Genomic DNA, 17,547 nt, shown 5'->3' with positions numbered 1-17,547 from the left:
AAATATTAATTATGATACATCCAATTAATGGAATGATGGAATGCTAGATGAAGCTACTCACTGTGTCCTGATATGGAACCATTTCTTCTTTTTTTTTTTTTTAAGTAGGTCCCATGCCCAGTGTGGAGCCCAATGCGGGGCTTGAACTCATGACCCTGAGATCAAGACCTGCAAGACCTGAGCTGAGATCAAGAGTTGGATGCTTAACCAGCTAAGCCACTCAGGTGCCCTGCTACGGAACCATTTCTAAGCCTTAGTGAAAAAGGCATACTAAAAAAATAGTAAGGCTACACTATAAGGAACTGATACAGAATCAATTTCCAAGGTACACTGTTAAGTGTAAAAAGCATCCAATACCATTTAATTAAAAAATTCAAGTTTATGTACTCTACTCTCTACTGGATAAAAATGTTAGAAATTTTCAACTATCTTTTCTTCTAAATTTTCAATACAACAATTTTTTTGGAAAATTAGGAAATAAAGCCATCTTTCCTTTAACTCCATAGATCAGGGAGTGCTAAAATGAGCAAAATCACTTTTCCAGTGCAAATAATTTTACTACCAAATTTATAAAGTTCTTAACTTCAAAGAAAGTAAAAATTACTGTCCCAACTAACTTCCTAAGCTAAGTAACAAAATTATTAGATATGAAATCCATTCTGGAATCATGTTCCATAGAAATAACGTCAAAAGCAAACATAGTGTTAAATTATAAAAGCTTATGACAAACAGATAAAGGCACACACCTACTGATATATATATTGAAAACTGAATGACGAAAGAAAGAGATTTGTGCCCTTTTAGAGATACAGCCAGTGGGCCATGAAAGGGTACTTAAATTTTAACCCAGGCATCCTGAGGTACCTTAGCAGAAGCCCCAGTTTGCTCAGTTTCTACCTTGTTTGTCCTCAGACACATCAGAAGAACTGTCATTTGGGTGACAGCAATGGTTAGTACCGAGGGCTTTGGGGTCTATTGTACCCGGGGTTGAATCCTAGCTTTACAATTTTCTATGGGAGTAATATGGAAAATCTCAATTTCTTTATCTGTAAAGTAAAACAGAGATTATCATCCACTAGTTAATGTTAGTAAATAAGAGTACAGTGTCTGAAAAAGTGAAGTGGAGACAAAATTCTTCAAATAAGACAATTAAAAATCCCCAAAGTCAAATCTTTCAGCACAGCAAAAGAACCCAAAAGAAACAAATACTAGAGAGCACTGAGCTGGAAGGCAGGAGCCCTGGATCCCAGTTTTGACCCTGCTACAACCAGCTCCAGCTCCATGAACATATTTCATGTATGTAGGTTCTAGTTTTAAGATCTACAAAATTAGGGGACTGAAATCCTTTCCACCTCTACTATACCATGACTAAATTACTAAGATGTGGTTATGGCTGTACTTCCAAAAGTTTCCAAAATTTTTCATTTAAATGGTTAATTTTTGTAACTTCTTAATCAGTTTTCATCATGACTAAGCTACTAGTCATAATATATAGGACCATTTCCTTAACTAAATTATCCAAGGTCAGATTGCTAAAAGTGGCAAAATCGCAATTCAAACCAGATTTGACTCACTCCGAAGACCAAATTTTATGGCATGCTTCGACTTCAGACCTTCTCCCTGACTAATCTGGTAACTAGCAGCGTGCCTTTGCAAAACGACTGGAAATCGGGAGTGCAGTCAGGACTCATGGAGCAGAGTCAAGTTACCTGAGTCAGGTGGGGCTTGAACTTCTCACACAGTACTCTAACCAAGTTAATTAGACATTTCAGCTACTTAAAAGGAGTCTGGAGAAACAAACAAAAAAAAAAGGTAAAATTGTCAAGAAAAACTATTAACTTAAGACAAAAACAAAAATAAAGCACCTCTGAAACCACAAGTAAATGAGGGTGGCTCATTTACATAAAAGTTCAAGAGTTAAAGTTGTACAAGATCAAATAGTAAAATGACTGCTAGATTATCTTGTGCTATTCATTTGCTTTTGTGCAAGTATGTAAATAATGAATACAAATTATCCAGCAGTGAGTGAAGGAGTAACAGATAATCCAAAGCACACATATTCCGCTTTAGAAGTAAAGCACATGGTCTAAATAGATAATCCAAAGTAATGAATATCTAGTGCTAAAAATATATGATCCGGGGTGCCTGGGTGGCTCAGTTGGTTAAGCGACTGCCTTCAGTTCAGGTATGATCCCAGGGTCCTGGGATCAGGCCCCGCATCAGGCTCCCTGCTTGGAGGGGAGCCTGCTTCTCCCTCTCCTGCTCCCCCTGCTTGTGCTCTCTGTCAAATAAATAAATAAATAAAATCTTTAAAAATAAACAAATTTTTTTTAAAAATAAAAAATAAAAATATATGATCGGGGTGCCTGGCTGGCTCAGTCGGTAGAGCATGTGACTCTTGATCTCAGGGTTGTGAGTTCAAGCCCCACATAGGGTGTGGAGCTTATTTAAAACTAACTAGCTAAATAAATAAATAAGATCACCTATATATATTTTCTTCCCAAGTTATAGGCTATTCAGGTTGATACAAAATTAATTTCCATGTGGAGAGACCAGGACAGAATACAGTAAATAATAAAATTACCATCTCCCTACATCAGCAGAAAAGATAACGTTTTATAACACAGTCATATCAGCTCCACAGGGAATAACAAAACTAAGGCACATACAAAAAAAGAGTAACATTTAAATTCCCACTGCAGACAAGAACCAGGTTAGCTCCTCGGCTGTTTCCGTTAAGCCAATCTGGGATTAAAAACTGGTTTTGAAATAATCCATACATGGATAATCAAGAGGCAAACACACACACAAACACATAGATAAACTCACATTTAAATGTGTAGGTTACCAAGCACTTTACAAAATAAAAAAACTTCATAAGACAGCCGATGGAAATGGAGCAAGACGTGAGGTCACCTACCACTTTAGCTCTATTGATAGAAGTCATTATGTGCTCTTCTCAAACATTAGATAGCCACCAAAAACGAGACAGACACACCACATCTGGTAATATCATTCAGAAAAGTAACCTAAGAAAACCTCAGAAATGCTCGTTTTATCAACCTAAGAAGAATGAAGCTGCGTGCAACTCCACATATCAAGTAAATGGGAAAGTGTCAAGAAAATAATGCATTTCTTTTTCTCAATACAAATTGCCTAAAAGACAACTTCCAAGACACTGTGCAATTAAACGTTAGCCGGAGCTAAAAGTTCTTTAGACTAAGCCTCACTGGCAGAAGCCCTCTACTGGGCGTTTCTAAGATGTGACCAACTTTTGTGTTTCCCACAGTAGCGCTAAACCACGGTTATGCATCCTGCTGATAAAGCCGGACATGTGGCACTGAACACACCAAACCAGAATCGCCAACGGTGGGGGCTCAAGAACTCTCCCGTCACTACCGAGAGGCCCGCTCCCGAAGGTATGTGCACCGAGCGCGAGGACTTGAGGTTTCGAGAGAAGAGAAGCAGTAGCAGAAGCCGGCTGCATACACCGTGGTCTGCCCGCACACTGCAGGGCAGGCGACGCGCCGAGCAGGCTCAGGAAGTTGACTAACCCCGGGGAAAGCTCCGTGCCCTCCTTTATAAACGGGAGCGTGTAGGCTGGCAGAGCCAACTGCGGAAAATTCATCTGAGAACTCCCTGCCGGCCTACCGTGCCGACGCAGGAGTCCACTTAGGACTCGGGGAAGCAGGTATGGAAGAGACCAACAGTCCACGAACTGATAATGATCTACCAGCTCCGCCCGGAGGCCCAGACTCGGGGAGGGGTGCCTCCTCTCCGGAGTTGGAGAGCTAATGTACCGGACGGGCGCTGGTCCTCCGCCAACAGCCCTTTCCAGCAGGCCCGGGGCTGCTAAGACCCAGGCCTGGCCCTCGGCAACATCGGCTCCGTTCCACATGCTTCACTGAGTGCGACCCTCCAAGGCCACTCCGAGGCCATGTGGCCGGGGCCGCGCGGTGCCCAAACCCGGCGCACGCTCAAGAGGTGAAACCGGAGGAGAGGAGGTGCGGTAGGAAATCCAAAGAATGGGATGTTGGGGTACAAGACTCACTTCCTTTGGGCTTTGTCCTTCTTGGCCTTGGTCCTTTTCTTTCGGGCCTGGAGCGCAAGCACTGCAGGAGAGAGGGATGGATGAAGGGCGAATGTGGAGGAAAGGAGGCAACCAAGGTGAGGGTGGAGACCCAGCAGGGGGGCGAGGCCCGGGTGCGGGGCCTGCCTGAGGGGCGGCTCCGGGGCGAGCGCCGCGGCTTCGGCGAGGCGGCCGGCCGGGCGGCGGGCGGCCCACGGGGCGCAGAGCAGCGCCCAGGCGGGGTGCGCCGGCGGGGGCTCGGGCCGCGTCAGGAGGCCGGCGGGCGGGGGTCTGTCTGGTTCGCCGAGCGCCAGGCCCTGCAGCGGCCCCAAGGCGCGGGCCGGCCTGGCGGGGAACAAGGGGCGATGACTGCCGGCGCGGAAGGACGCCCGGGCTGAGGGGCGCGGACCCGCAGCCCAGAGGCGGGGGGTGAGGGGCGGCGCCACCTCAGAGGGGGGGGCGCCGGACGCCCGGAGACCGGACTGCGGCGGTTAGGCGAAGCTCCAGCGCTGACCCGGGCCTCGCCCCGCCGGCCGTTGCCCCTCGTGGCGGAGGCCGCTCCACCGCTCACCTTTCCGCTCCATGGCGAGACCGGTAACCGCCAGGCGCCTGCGCACTCGACTGGCGGTGACTCCCGCGCACGCCGCGGCCCAAAACCAAGCCCGCGCACACCCCGCCCCCCAGTTCCCGCCCCGCCCCCGCCCCCGCCCCACGACGGCGCGCGCCTGCGCGTTGAGCGCGGAGCCTACCACCTGCTCGCCAGGAGAGGGGGGGGCAGTATAGAATCGGGGGATGGGAGGAGGAAAGAACGCCGAGTGTGAATGCTAAAGAAGTGCTGAGAACCAGCTTGGAAGCCTGGCGCGGTCAGGTTCGTTCTTTCTGCAGGGCTCTTGCGCCTAAGGAAAGGAGAAGAGCGTGGCTTTGAGGGTTCCCTGTGTGCTGAGTCAGTGCTCCGCAGCCAACAGGAGCCCGCCTCAGTTTCCTGGTCTGTAAAGTGGATTTAATCAGGCATGTCCTAGTTTCTTTGCTGAGCTCTTGTGGGGGTCAGTTCAGATACTATAGAAAGAAAATGAGGGCGGGCGGGGAAAATTACAAGTGAGAAAGAAAAGAAAGTTGGAGCAGCACAAAAGAAAGCCTGGAAAGAAGGAGCCTGTGACCTTATCCTCACTCTAAAAGTGAAAACCTTAAATAAATGAAACAATTTTTTAAAAAAACCTTATAACTGAATTTTCTCTTAAAATTTCACGTTTATATGAAGGCTCTAAAGGAAGGAAGGGGGAGAATAAAAACAGTGTATTTTCATTTTACCACTTTATCATCTTTTCATTACGTGATAAATATAGTTGTCTTGTAGGATGTTTTTATACTTTTCGAAGTGCATTATCTCATTTGATATTTATGACAACTTAAAGCAAAATATTACTTCCACTATACAAAGAAACTAAAAGTTGGAGTGTATGTGTACCCAACCTTGGGTGTCCTGATCCAATGATTCAATCATCAAACCCATATTGTAAAGCAAGGTTAGCAAAGTTTTTATGTAAAGGGCCATATAGTAAACATTAAGGCTTGTGGGCCATAAGATTTCTCTCAGCTCTTCAGCTCTGCCCCTGGAGCTCAAAAGGAAAATAGAAAATAGGGGTTGTGTTCCAATAAAGCTTTATTTATGGCCCCTGAAATTTGCATTTCATGTAATTTTCACGTGTCATGAAATACTATTCTTCTGTTGATCTTTTTCAGCTATTTCAATCATTCTTGGCTCAGGCCTTAGTTTGCCAACCCCTGTTGTAAAGTACTAAAGCTGAACAGGGTGTAAGCTTTGAAGACCCTTTCCCTAAAATAAGTTAAACTCTATGGGGAAGACAGACAAGTAATTAATTGACTAAGAAAGGAAAATGAAAGTATAATAGTATACTGCACACGTGCAGCATGGGGGATTGGGCGGGATTTTATTGAGCAAAGTAAGTAATTAAATTCAGCCAGGGAGGAGGCAGCTTTTGAACTGGGTCTTGGGAAATGTGTAGGGTTCCCATAGGTGGAGAAAGAGATGTTAGGCATTCCTGAATGAGAAAATCAGTTGAGCGAAAAGGCACAGATTTGGAAACTTAAGGGTGGGGGCGGAGCTGGTAATGACTGAAGTGGATCCAGTGGAACCTGAGGCTAGAAATGCAGGTTGGCCAAATTTGATATTTAGATAATTAATATCTGTTGCATGGAACCTGAATGATAGCATTTCTGGACATATTGCAAAAGAGGACAGCACCTGTTGGCCAAGGAAAACTGCGTCCCAGTTTCCTCCCCACTCTACGTGAGAACAAAAGGAGAGTTGGGACAGATAGTGAGGCCCTGGAGCCTGAGGATTCTACTAGCTCAGGAAAACCTCGCGTGATTTAGAAAAGACAGGAGAGCTGTGGTGGCTGATGAAAGTCCCAGAATTGGCAAAGTACTCTTCCACCAGAAAGTAAACTCTATGAGGGTAGGGACCCTGTTTGGATTTTCCTTGAGGTGTCCTCAGTGCCTAGCATAGTATCCAGCACTTAGGAGGTGCTTAAATATTGTCTGATCAAAGAATAAATGATGTGCAGTTTATGAGAAATTCTGGACGAGAGAGAGAAAACACAGTGGGACAACGTGAAGCTGTGCTAACACCCAAATGGGTTACTGCAGATTCATCAAGAAGGAAATAAATTTAACTTAGCATGATTTTGTCACACCTATTCTGGCTCTGACTGATACTGCTTCTTTCTCTAAGAGCTTACTGTTTAATAACTCATTTGAGAATTTTTCCAGAGTCAATGTCAAGTTCACTGGATTGAGTTCCCTGAATTGACCCTTTCTCCCTTTTTTCCCCCCCATTCTCTCAGCATGTTCAGTTCTCCACACTTTTTCTAAAATCTGTATAGTTGTTCATATGAGCTAGTTTGTTTCCCCCCTTTCTAAAGCCTATGCGTTTTTTTTTTTTTTTTAAAGATTTTATTTATTTATTTGAGACAGAGAGAATGAGATACAGAGAGCATGAGAGGGAGGAGGGTCAGAGGGAGAAGCAGACTCCCTGCCGAGCAGGGAGCCCGATGCGGGACTCGATCCAGGGACTCCAGGATCATGACCTGAGCCGAAGGCAGTCGCTTAACCAACTGAGCCACCCAGGCGCCCTAAAGCCTATGCGTTTAAGAAACAAAACAGATGAACATAGGGGGAAAAAAAAGAAAGGCAAACCAGGAAACAGACTCTTAACTATAGAGAACAAACAAGGTTACTGAAGGGGAGGTGGGCAGGGGGATGGATTAGGTGGGTGATGGGTAATAAGAAGGGCACTTGTGAAGAGCACTGGGTGTTGTATGTAAGTGATGAACCACTGAATTCTACACCTGAAACTGATATAACACTGTATGTTAATGAACTGGAATTAAAAAAAAAAAAAAAACTTGAAAAAATTAAAAAAAAAAAAAGCCTGTGCCTTTTTTGTGCTTCTTGCTTTAAATGTAACTTTAAAAATCTCTCCCCACGCTCTCATCCCCAATTTCACAGGGCTTGTCCTATTCTGGATTTCACCCTTCCTCTTCAAGTGGCAGCATTCTTGCATGCATACCCCTTTTGCACAACTGTGTTTCTCAAATTCTTTTAAAAGTAGAATTATTCGGAGAACTGTTCAGGAGCAGTGTCAGAATTTAATTTCTGAAAACATCCCATTCCCCGTGAGCTAATTTATTAAGACTTCCCTGGGATCTTCCCTAATGCTTCTTTGAAGTTTTTGAAATGTGATCACCTAGAGTTTAGGACACACATTTCATCAAACCCAACATTCCCTACTTTGGTTACCACAAACTCCTACAGTTTGTCCAAAGTGTTGATCTGAATTAAATTCAAAATATCATTTCCCTTTATAGCTTCCCCTTTGTCTTGTGAGATGAAGTGGACAACAGAACAAAGTGAAAATATATCAGATGCTTAATTTTGCAGATTCCCAGTAGATGTCTGCATAATTGGAGAACCCCGACAGAATTTTATATAGTTTTGTGAAGTATATTGGGAAAATAATTATGTTCTAGGCTGGAGTTTCAGGAATCACATGGCACGTTCAACAGAAGAATTGAAGAGAATTGAATGAAAGGATTGAGGTGTGGGTAGGGTTAAGGGAAACCAAGAGGGAATGGTGAGGCATCCGAGGACTAGCAACAGTGGGAGTCTTCACCACCCCTAGGCCTGAAGGGACAAGGGGTGGAGGTGTTAACCAGAACCCAATAATCCCTTATATATTAGTCTGCTTAGGGCTGCCATAACAAAGTACCACAAATTGGGTGCTTAACAAAAATATATTGTCTCATCGTTCTGGAGGCTAGAAATCCAGGTGTCAGCAGGGTTGGTTCCTTCTGGGGACTCTGAGGGAAGGATCTGTCCTCTATCCTTGGCTTGTAGAGGATTCTGTGTCTCTTTATATTTTCTTCCTTCTATGTGTGTCTCAGTCTGTGTCTAAATTTCCCCTTTTCATAAGGACATCAGTCACACTGGATTAGGACTTATTCTAATGATCTCTTAACTTCCAACTCCTCTTTAACTTTAACCTCTGTAAAGATCCCATCTCCAAATAAGATCACTTTCTGAGGTACTGGGGGTTAAGATGCCAATATATCTTCTTTTTGGGGGGGACACAATTCAACCCATATCAGAATTGTAGTGATAAGAAAGATCTGCCGGAGGGCAGCTGTACCCTTTGGTAAAAGGATAACCACTGCCCAGCAGGGCATTCAATGCCCAACTTCTTACTCCTCATCCTCTCAGGCTAGCACCTCCCACTGACTGAACCAACTGGAAGTTAGAAGGCAAGAGTGCCTGGGTGATGCAGTCCGTGCAAGCCAGCCTCCCAGGGCACAGAGAGGGTGGAGAAGGGTGGAGGGCTCATCTGGAGGGGCAAACAGAATATCCAGCACAGCCTGTCTGGGCAGTCTAGAGGATACACCCAAAGTGGCTAGCACTTTCCAAGCAAGTAAGTCAGCCTTTTGGCCTCCCTGGCCCCTGCAGAGGCTTGAGAACAGAAGCTGCTCGGAGATAACCCCCTTTCTGGCTTTTTCTTTTTTCTTTCTATAAAAGGTTAAGCTTCACAAGGAAATTGTGCTGGAGTGAAGGGTTGGGGAGGATAGGGAAAAGAATAAAAACCTTGACTTGGTGGAATGGGAAACTAAGTAAGTTCTTTGAGGTCTCAACTCTGTCCTTTTAGGTGCTCTGCCCACAGCAGGAAAGTTGGAGGGGAGAGGAGATTCTCTAGCAATGAGGAGGTGACAGAAGTTGGTGGTTCCAGAGGCAGGTAGAGCCCTTGCTCTGCTCCCTTCAAGTGCTCGGGGAGACAGCAAGATGTTGCAAACTGAAATGAGCTGATCATGTCCAACTCTGCGTTCTTTTTTGTTGGTAACCATACCCGCCAGAGAAGTTTGAAGCGATGAGGAGTTGCCTGCTCCGCATCCTCACTCCCAGAATATGAAGAAAAATGTTGCAGACTAAAATCTGCCCTCCCCCCCCCAACAACCTTTGTTAAGCATTCATTAGCAGGCGGGCACAAAACAACTCCTATGACTCTGTAAGTTCTTTGAGGTCTCTCTGTCCTTTTGGATACTCTGGCCACTGCGTGAATGCTTTACTGCTTTACTCAAGGTGGGGTAACAGATCACAGAGGCAGGACTCCGTCACCCACAGAGTCAGCATCAGGGAACCAGAGACGGAGTCTCCTTTATAATTCGTTATGCTGTTCCAATCCTGATCAACACGAGGTGTCATCAGAAACTCGTGAAATGAGTTGCCTATTAATTTGTGTAATGGATGTTATTTAAAAAAAAAAAAAGTGGCCGTTGGCAGAATTTGCGGTAATCAATGACTCTGAACCCCTTTGTCAAAGCCACCTTCCGATTAGAATGTTCGCAAGCCCCTCTTGGCACAGGAATCACAGATTAGAGTGCAAGCTGCACCTGGGTGTAAGTATAAGTAACGAGCACCTACAGATGTTATCCGGTCTTTGCCAGAAGTTTTAATATGCCCAAGTATTTTATTTTGGAAAAGGTGGATTCGTTTCTTGAAAAATGCCAATTTAAAAAAAAAAAAAACCCACAGGAGCCCAACACTAGGGGAATGGTTTAAAAAGTTCATAGCACATCCCCCCTAGATGAGTTGCCAAAACAAGGACACATCGAATCCTCTCTAAGGTTCTGTAAGTACCAGAAGAACATCCTCACCTAGAGGATCTATCTGTAGAATGATCTAGAGGATCAATCTTACCTTGATTCCAGGGGGGAATCCCAAAATATTTTAAGGCAAATTATAAACTTCATGAGGTGGAGGCCAGGCCAAGATGCTCTGCTATACTAAATATGTTCAAGGGGCTGTGCAGACTTGGACAAGAAAAATAATGGACTGAAGATCAAAAGTATTTTCCCTATTTTCTGAGCAGTGCATAAACCTCCCCGGCTCTCATGGGACCCCAGGTAGAGGAAATACATAATGTCAGGGATTTAATTTCTCCAGCTTGGCAATCTTAGGGTCAGAGCAAAAACAGTGGTAGGAAATACATAGAAATGGCTTATGCACTTGAATTCTGATTTCTACCTGCTGCGCAATGTTGAATCCATTTTACTTTTCCTTCTTTCAGATACTTTCCACCATGCTCACCCTCGTGACAAACATTTATTGAGCGTCCAGCTGCAGGCCAGGGCTGTGAGAAGCAGAGGAGGGAAAAAACCAACGCTTTGCCTTATGGGACTTAATAGCTAACTCATATAATAATTACTGTTTACTAGACACTGTTGTCCCTCAGCTGTCAAACAACACTACCAAATTGGTGCTATTATCATCATCTCTGACAGATGAGGAAACAGAGGCACAACCAAGGTCACCCAAGCTAGTAAGAGGCAGGGTTTTGAATCCCGGCCATCGGACTCTTGAATCCACACTCTTGGCCACACACCATATCACCTATCTCGTTTAGTGGGGGATGGACATGTAGATAAATAGTTCACACAGCGCATAATGGTAGAAGCGCAAGGTACCACGGGAGCACAAAAAAGAGGCCCACTTAGCTCAGGATCTGAGGAAGGATGTCTCTCCTGAATGAGATGACACCTGGACAGCGTTGGGAAGCATGAAGACGTGGGAGCTGGGAATAGAAGAGAGTGGAAAGGAAACGCCAGCCAGATAAGACAGCATGGTACTGGGGAGTGGGGTGGGGGAGGGCATAGACACCACAGAACCACTGGAGAATGAAATGCAAGGGGGTGGATGGGAGAGAGTTGGCTCCTCATGTGTTTGTTGGGCCTCTTCTATGTGCTGGACTATAGCAGGGCTAGAGCATCTAAGGAGCTTGAACTTGAAACTTCCAACATTTTGCTCCCTTACCTGTTAAAATAACTTTTAAACTACCGCCGTGCAAAACATTCGACGAACTAGAAGCAAACGTGTACTTCATCAATCTGACAAAGGGCATCTATGAAAACCCGACAGCTAACATCATATTTAATGGTAAGAGATTGAATGCCTTCCCCCTAAATCAGGGATAAGACAAGGATGTCCATTCTCACTGCTTCTATTCAGTAGTGTACTGGAAATACCAGCCAGGGTCACTAGGCAAGAAAATTAAATAAAAGCACACAAACTGGGAAGGAAATTGACACTTTGAAATAAAAGTGTTACATCAGCTTCGAATGCCAATTTGATACCCACTATCATCCATTAATATATGTAAAAAAAAACTAAAATCACTTTGTTAACTACATGAAAGTTTACATTACTCCTTTTTCTCCTTGAACTTGTGTTTCTAGTCCATTTTACTGTCACAGAAATTTATCCTCAAGTGATATAATGTTATGCTTTAAAGTCTTTACTGAAAGTTGAAAATCGAGCTACCCTATGACCCAGCAATTGCACTACTGGGTATTTACCCCAAAGATACAAATGCAGTAATCCGAAGGGGTACCTGCACCCCAATGTTTATAGCAGCAATGTCCACAATAGCCAAACTATGGAAAGAGCCCAGATGTCCATTACAGGTGAATGGATAAAGAAGATGTGGTATATATATATACAATGGTATATACTACTCAGCCATCAAAAAAATGAAATCTTGCCGTTTGCAATGATGTGGCTGGAACTAGAGGGTATTATGCCAAGTGAAATAAGTCAATCAGAGAAACAATTATCATATGATATCACTCATAGGCAGAATTTAAGAAACAAGGCCGAGGATCATAGGGGAAGGGAGGGAAAAATAAAACAAGATGAAATCAGAGAGGGACACAAACCATAAGAGACTCTTAGCTATAAGGAACAAACTGGGTTGCTGGAGGGGTGGTGGGTGGGAGGATGGGGCAACTGGGTGATAGGCATTAAGGAGGGCACGTGATGTAATGAACACTGGGTATTATATAAGACTGATGAATCACTGAACTCCACTTCTTAAACTAATAAAAAACTATATGTTAATTAATTGAATTTAAATTTAAAAAAAGGAGGTATGAAACAGGAATAAAATCTCACCTGGGCAAGAAAATAACTGCAAAGTACTGGAATTGGAAATAAAATCCAAATGATTTACAATGGAGAAAAAAAGTCTTTATTGATCATCCTATCATACTTCTCTACCACATAAATGTGCGTTTACATTGAAATTTAATTTAAAAATTTTTTTTAATATTTTATTTATTTATTTGAGAGAGAGAGAGAGCATGAGCGAGAGGGAGAGGAAGAGAGAATCTGAAGCAGACTCTGCGCTGAGTGCAGAGCCCGATGCAGGATTGATCCCACAACCTTGCGATCATGACCTGACCTGAAACCAAGAGTTGGACACTTGACCTACTGAGCCACCCAGGCACCCCGATATTTAATTTAAAAACATTTTCTGGGTGCCTGGGTGGCTCGGTCATGAAGCGTCTGCCTTCGGCTCAGGTGGTGATCCCAGGGTCCCAGTGGGAAGCCTGCTTCTCCCTCTCCCGCTCCCCCTGCTTGTGTTCCCTCTCTCACTGTGTCTCTCTCTGCAAATAAATAAATAAAATCTTAAAAAAAAACATTTCCTGAGATCATAATCTTCTAAAAACTTTCTTACCTGTTGTTACAAGTATTCTTATTGCAGGATTAATCAAAATAATGTATAGCATCATTTTTTGATAAATGAAATTTTATTGCAAATGCATCTCAGTAGAATGGTAGGTGATTTTTCTCAGAGTCCTGTGTCATTCCATTTCTATTTTTTTTAGTAGTGGCCAAGAAAACTGGCCCATATAAAACAAGTAGATGGGAATAGAAAGGGTTTTGCTATAGTAATATAATTCTCGGATTATTGTAATCATTTATCAACTGATGATTCCAGGAGGTCCTTATTCAATTTTGTCAAAATCAAATAATGGGAAACCATCTGACTTGCAAAAAGATGTGTTCATTCAAGTCATTCAAGTTATTTACTTTCTCAATCCAGACACCAGTATTTCAATATGTCCCTTTGTTTGGACCCCTGAAAGGAATTCAGTCTCGGGGCAAAAGTTGCCAGATACTATGGGCTTGTGTTTTTCCATGAGAATTTACAACACGTAGTTAAAGCCCTTCTTTTCTTTTTCTTTTTTTAATTTTATTTTATTATGTTATGTTAGTCACCATATATTACATCATTAGTTTTTGATGTAGTGTTCCATGATTCATTGTTTTCGTATAATACCCAGTGCTCCATGCAATACATGCCCTCCTTAATACCCATCACCAGGCTAACCCATCCCCCCACCCCCCTCCCCTCTAAAACCCTCAGTTTGTTTCTCAGAGTCCATAGTCTCTCATGGTTCATCTCCCCCTCCGATTCCCCCCTTCATTTTTCCCTTCCTACTATCTTTTTTTTTTTTTAACATATAATGTATTTTTGTTTCAGAGGTACAGGTCTGTGATTCAACAGTCTTACACAATTCACAGCACTCACCATAGCACATACCCTCCCCAATGTCCATCACCCAGCCACCTCATCCCTCCCACCCCCCACCACTCCAGCAACCCTCAGTTTATTTCCTGAGATTAAGAGTCTCTTATGGTTTGTCTCACTCTCTGGTTTCATCTTGTTTCATTTTTTCTTCCCTTCCCCTATGATCCTCTGTCTTGTTTCTCAAATTCCTCATATCAGATCATATGATACTTGTCTTTCTCTGATTGACTTATTTTGCTTCGCATAATACTCTCTAGTTCCATCCATGTCGTTGCAAATGGCAAGATTTCTTTTTTTATGGCTGCATAATATTCCACTGTATATATATATATATATATATATATATATATATATATATATATATATACACCACATCTTCTTTATCCATTCATCTGTTGATGGACATCTTGGCTCTTTCCATAGTTTAAGCCCTTCTTTTCTAGTAAAAGAAAAATACACCTGTCTGAATTAATCTGCCGGCTCAGATTTAGCTCCAAAATGGCATTTGATTACGTAGCATGAAGGCTCTATGAAACCACATTCAACATTATTTGAAACATTTGATCCATATTTGGCTTCTACAGAGGATAAAGATAAGCTTAGAGAGAGAAGGTGCCTAATATTACAGAAGGGGTTGACACCCCTCCCAATGCCCAAATACATACGGTGAAGCCATTGCACAGATTAGTTCGATATATTAACTGGGACCAAAGTTAGTTCATGGAATGCCTGAAATAAGTGGGGACAATTTTGCCATTTCACAAGCTAATTGTGACTCAGAAGAGGACACAACCACCCTGTTTTGCGGTCATGTAGGCAGAAACAACGTCAGGTATCTGGAGGCACCTGTGCCCACGTTAACCTACTGGGAGCTTGGGAAGTCTATCCACAGATTGATTACATACACTGCCTCATGTCGGACTTGCTTCAGATTACAGGTGATCCCTGTTACTGGGGAGTGATGGGCCGTTACAAAGCGGAAGCCCTTCTTGAAGGGACAGCTGCAGGCGTATTTTTGCTCAGGGACTCTGCACAAGAGGACTACCTCTTCTCTGTAAGCTTCCGTCCCTACACCGGATCCCTGCATGCCCAAACCGAACAGCTGAACCACAACCTTAGTTTTGATGTTCATGACCTGTGTGTATTTCACTCCTCCGCTGTAACAGGACTTTTGGAACATTAAAACGATCCCAGTTCTTGCATGTGTTTTGAACCACTGCTTCCCATATCACAGGAATTTCCCTTTTAGCCTGCAATGTATCTGCCATGCAGTAATCTGCAGATGCACTACATGAAATGGAATTGATGGACTTCCTTTACCATCAATGTTACAGAATTTTTAAAAAGAATATCATTACATGGGGTGCCTGGGGGGCCTGGTCGGTTGGGTGTCAGACTCTTGGTTTTGGCTCAGGTTCTGATCTCAGGGTGCTGAGATTGAGCCCCACGTCAGGCTCTGAGCTGAGTGTGGTGTCTGCTGGGGATTCTCTCTCCCTCTCTGTGCCCCTCCCCTGCTTGCGCTTGCTCTTAAATAAATAAATCTTAAAAAAAAAAAGGTATCATTATAAACAAAAAGTTAAGAGAGAACTCTTCTGTTCTCAAAGGGCATTAACTAGATCTGCTTTTATGTGCATCGGAGAGTCCACCTATAATAAGCACACATGTCCCTTTAGGCTTTTTTCAGTACAATATATAAGCTTGGTGTTAGTATCTGTCAGATGTGATCTGCGGTTACTTACATAAGTGTGGTGCCTATTGAGAATACAGAGAATAGGGGTGCCTGGGTGGCTCAGTCGGTTGGGCGACTGACTTTCGCTCAGGTCATGATCCTGGAGTCCCGGGATCGAGTCCCGCATCGGGCTCCCTGCTCGGCGGGGAGCCTGCTTCTCCCTCTGACCCTCCCCCCTCTCATGTACTCTCTCTCATTCTCTCTCTCTCAAATAAATAAACAAAATCTTAAAAAAAAAAGATTTAAAAAGAGAATACAGAGAATAAAACTACGGGTACAGGTGTTCGGTAAGGCTACAAAAATATTTTGCCGATTTAACTAACAGTTTGGTTTTTAACGTCTTTGGTAATCGAGTGAGACAACTCTGGGGCATTTGCTATGAAGAATTCTATTTCTTACCGAAGAGTGAATTACTAAGATTGGATGAGTATTTCAACTTTAATGTTTAAGTTTTTTTTAAAGAATCTTTCTATAAACTTCTGAAAGCAGCGATGCTTGTAGTTCCATAAATTAAGAATTGAAAGTCCAAAAATTAATGACTATCTTCCTTTTAGAAAAAAAATGCAATTTTCTGGCCACAAGGGCATAGTGGCGTTCCCTTACGTGTTGATATAGTTTATATTCAGTCTCCTTGTCTCTTCTGCAAAAGGTACTGTTTATAAACCAGGTTTTATAAATAATAGTTCTAAAATTCCAGATTTAAAAGGTTGGTAGTAAAATTTTATTGATAGATTAGGTATTAATGAGTGTAATGAGTGCTTTAACTTAAAAGAGACGTTTGGGGCCCTGTAGACGCTACTGCCCCGGAGCCACCCACACCAGCCGGCCTCCGTCAACCCCACCATGGTTCCTTGACATCACTGGTGAGGGCGAGCCCTTGGGCCCTGTCTCCTTTGAGCTGTCGGGGGACAAAGTTCCAAAGACAGCAGAGAACTTTCATGCTCTGAGCACTGGGGAGAAAGGATTTGGTTATAAAGTTTCCTGCTTTCACAGGATTATTCTGGGATTTACGTGCCAGGGTGGTGACTTCACGTGCCATCACTGGCAGTGAGTCCATATATGGGGGAAAATTTGATGATGAGAATTTCATCCCAAAGCACATTGGTCCTGGCATCTTGTCCATGGCAAATGCTGGACCCCATACAAACGCTTCCCAGTTTTTCATCTGCACTGCCAACACTGAGTGGTTGGATGGCAGGTGTGTGATCTTTGGCAAGGTGGAAGAGGGCATGAATATTGTGGAAGCCATGGAGAGCTTTGGGTCCAGGAATGGCAAGACCAGCAAGAAGATCACCATTGCAGACTGTGGACAAATCTAATACATTTGACTTGTGTTTTCTCTGAACTACCAGACCATTCCTTCTATAGCTCAGGAGAGCACCCTTCACCCCCATCTGCTTGAAATATCCTATAATCTTTGTGCTCTCACTGCAGTTCTATGGGTTCCATATTTTCCTTACTTCCCTCCAAGTCTAGCTGGATTATAGAGTTAAGTTTATGATTATGAAATAAAAACTAAACAACAGCAACAAAACACACAAAAAACCCAGACATTTGGAATAGCTGCTGCAATGTAATCCTGTGTGTGATTTTTTTTTTTAAGATTGTATTTATTTATGAGAGAGAGAGAGCGATTGGGAGTGGGGGATAGGAACAGAGGGAGAGGGACAAGCAGACTCTGCGTTGAGCACAGAGCCCGACTCAGCACAGAGCCCGACTCAGGGATCATGATCTGAGCCAAATCGAGAGTCAGACGATCAATTGACTGTACCACCCAGGTGCTCCCTGTGTATGACTTTTAAGTTGACATGT

General features: G+C 43.4%; 1 protein-coding gene and 1 pseudogene across 2 annotated transcripts in view; one reads left to right on the top strand and one right to left on the bottom strand.

Moving 5' to 3' along the window:
* The window catches only part of SRPK1 (SRSF protein kinase 1), a 78,851-nt gene extending 74,132 nt beyond the window's left edge, over positions 1–4,719 (bottom strand). The window contains exons 1-2 of one of the 2 annotated variants that reach the window (XM_021684674.1): positions 4,641–4,719; positions 4,052–4,112 (exon numbers count right to left, since the gene is read on the bottom strand). In XM_021684674.1, coding sequence (XP_021540349.1) covers positions 4,052–4,112; positions 4,641–4,653 — 74 coding nt within the window. In that variant the 5' untranslated portion in view covers positions 4,654–4,719. The remainder of the gene's footprint in view (positions 1–4,051; positions 4,113–4,640) is intronic. The other variant, XM_021684673.1, reaches the window with a different exon arrangement.
* LOC110575647 lies at positions 4,652–17,054 on the top strand (annotated as a pseudogene).
* Positions 17,055–17,547: the final 493 nt, after the last annotated feature.

The sequence above is a fragment of the Neomonachus schauinslandi genome, chromosome 8, assembly GCF_002201575.2.
Source record: "Neomonachus schauinslandi chromosome 8, ASM220157v2, whole genome shotgun sequence".
NCBI lineage: Eukaryota > Metazoa > Chordata > Mammalia > Carnivora > Phocidae > Neomonachus > Neomonachus schauinslandi.
This window is presented reverse-complemented; position numbering and strand designations above follow the sequence as displayed.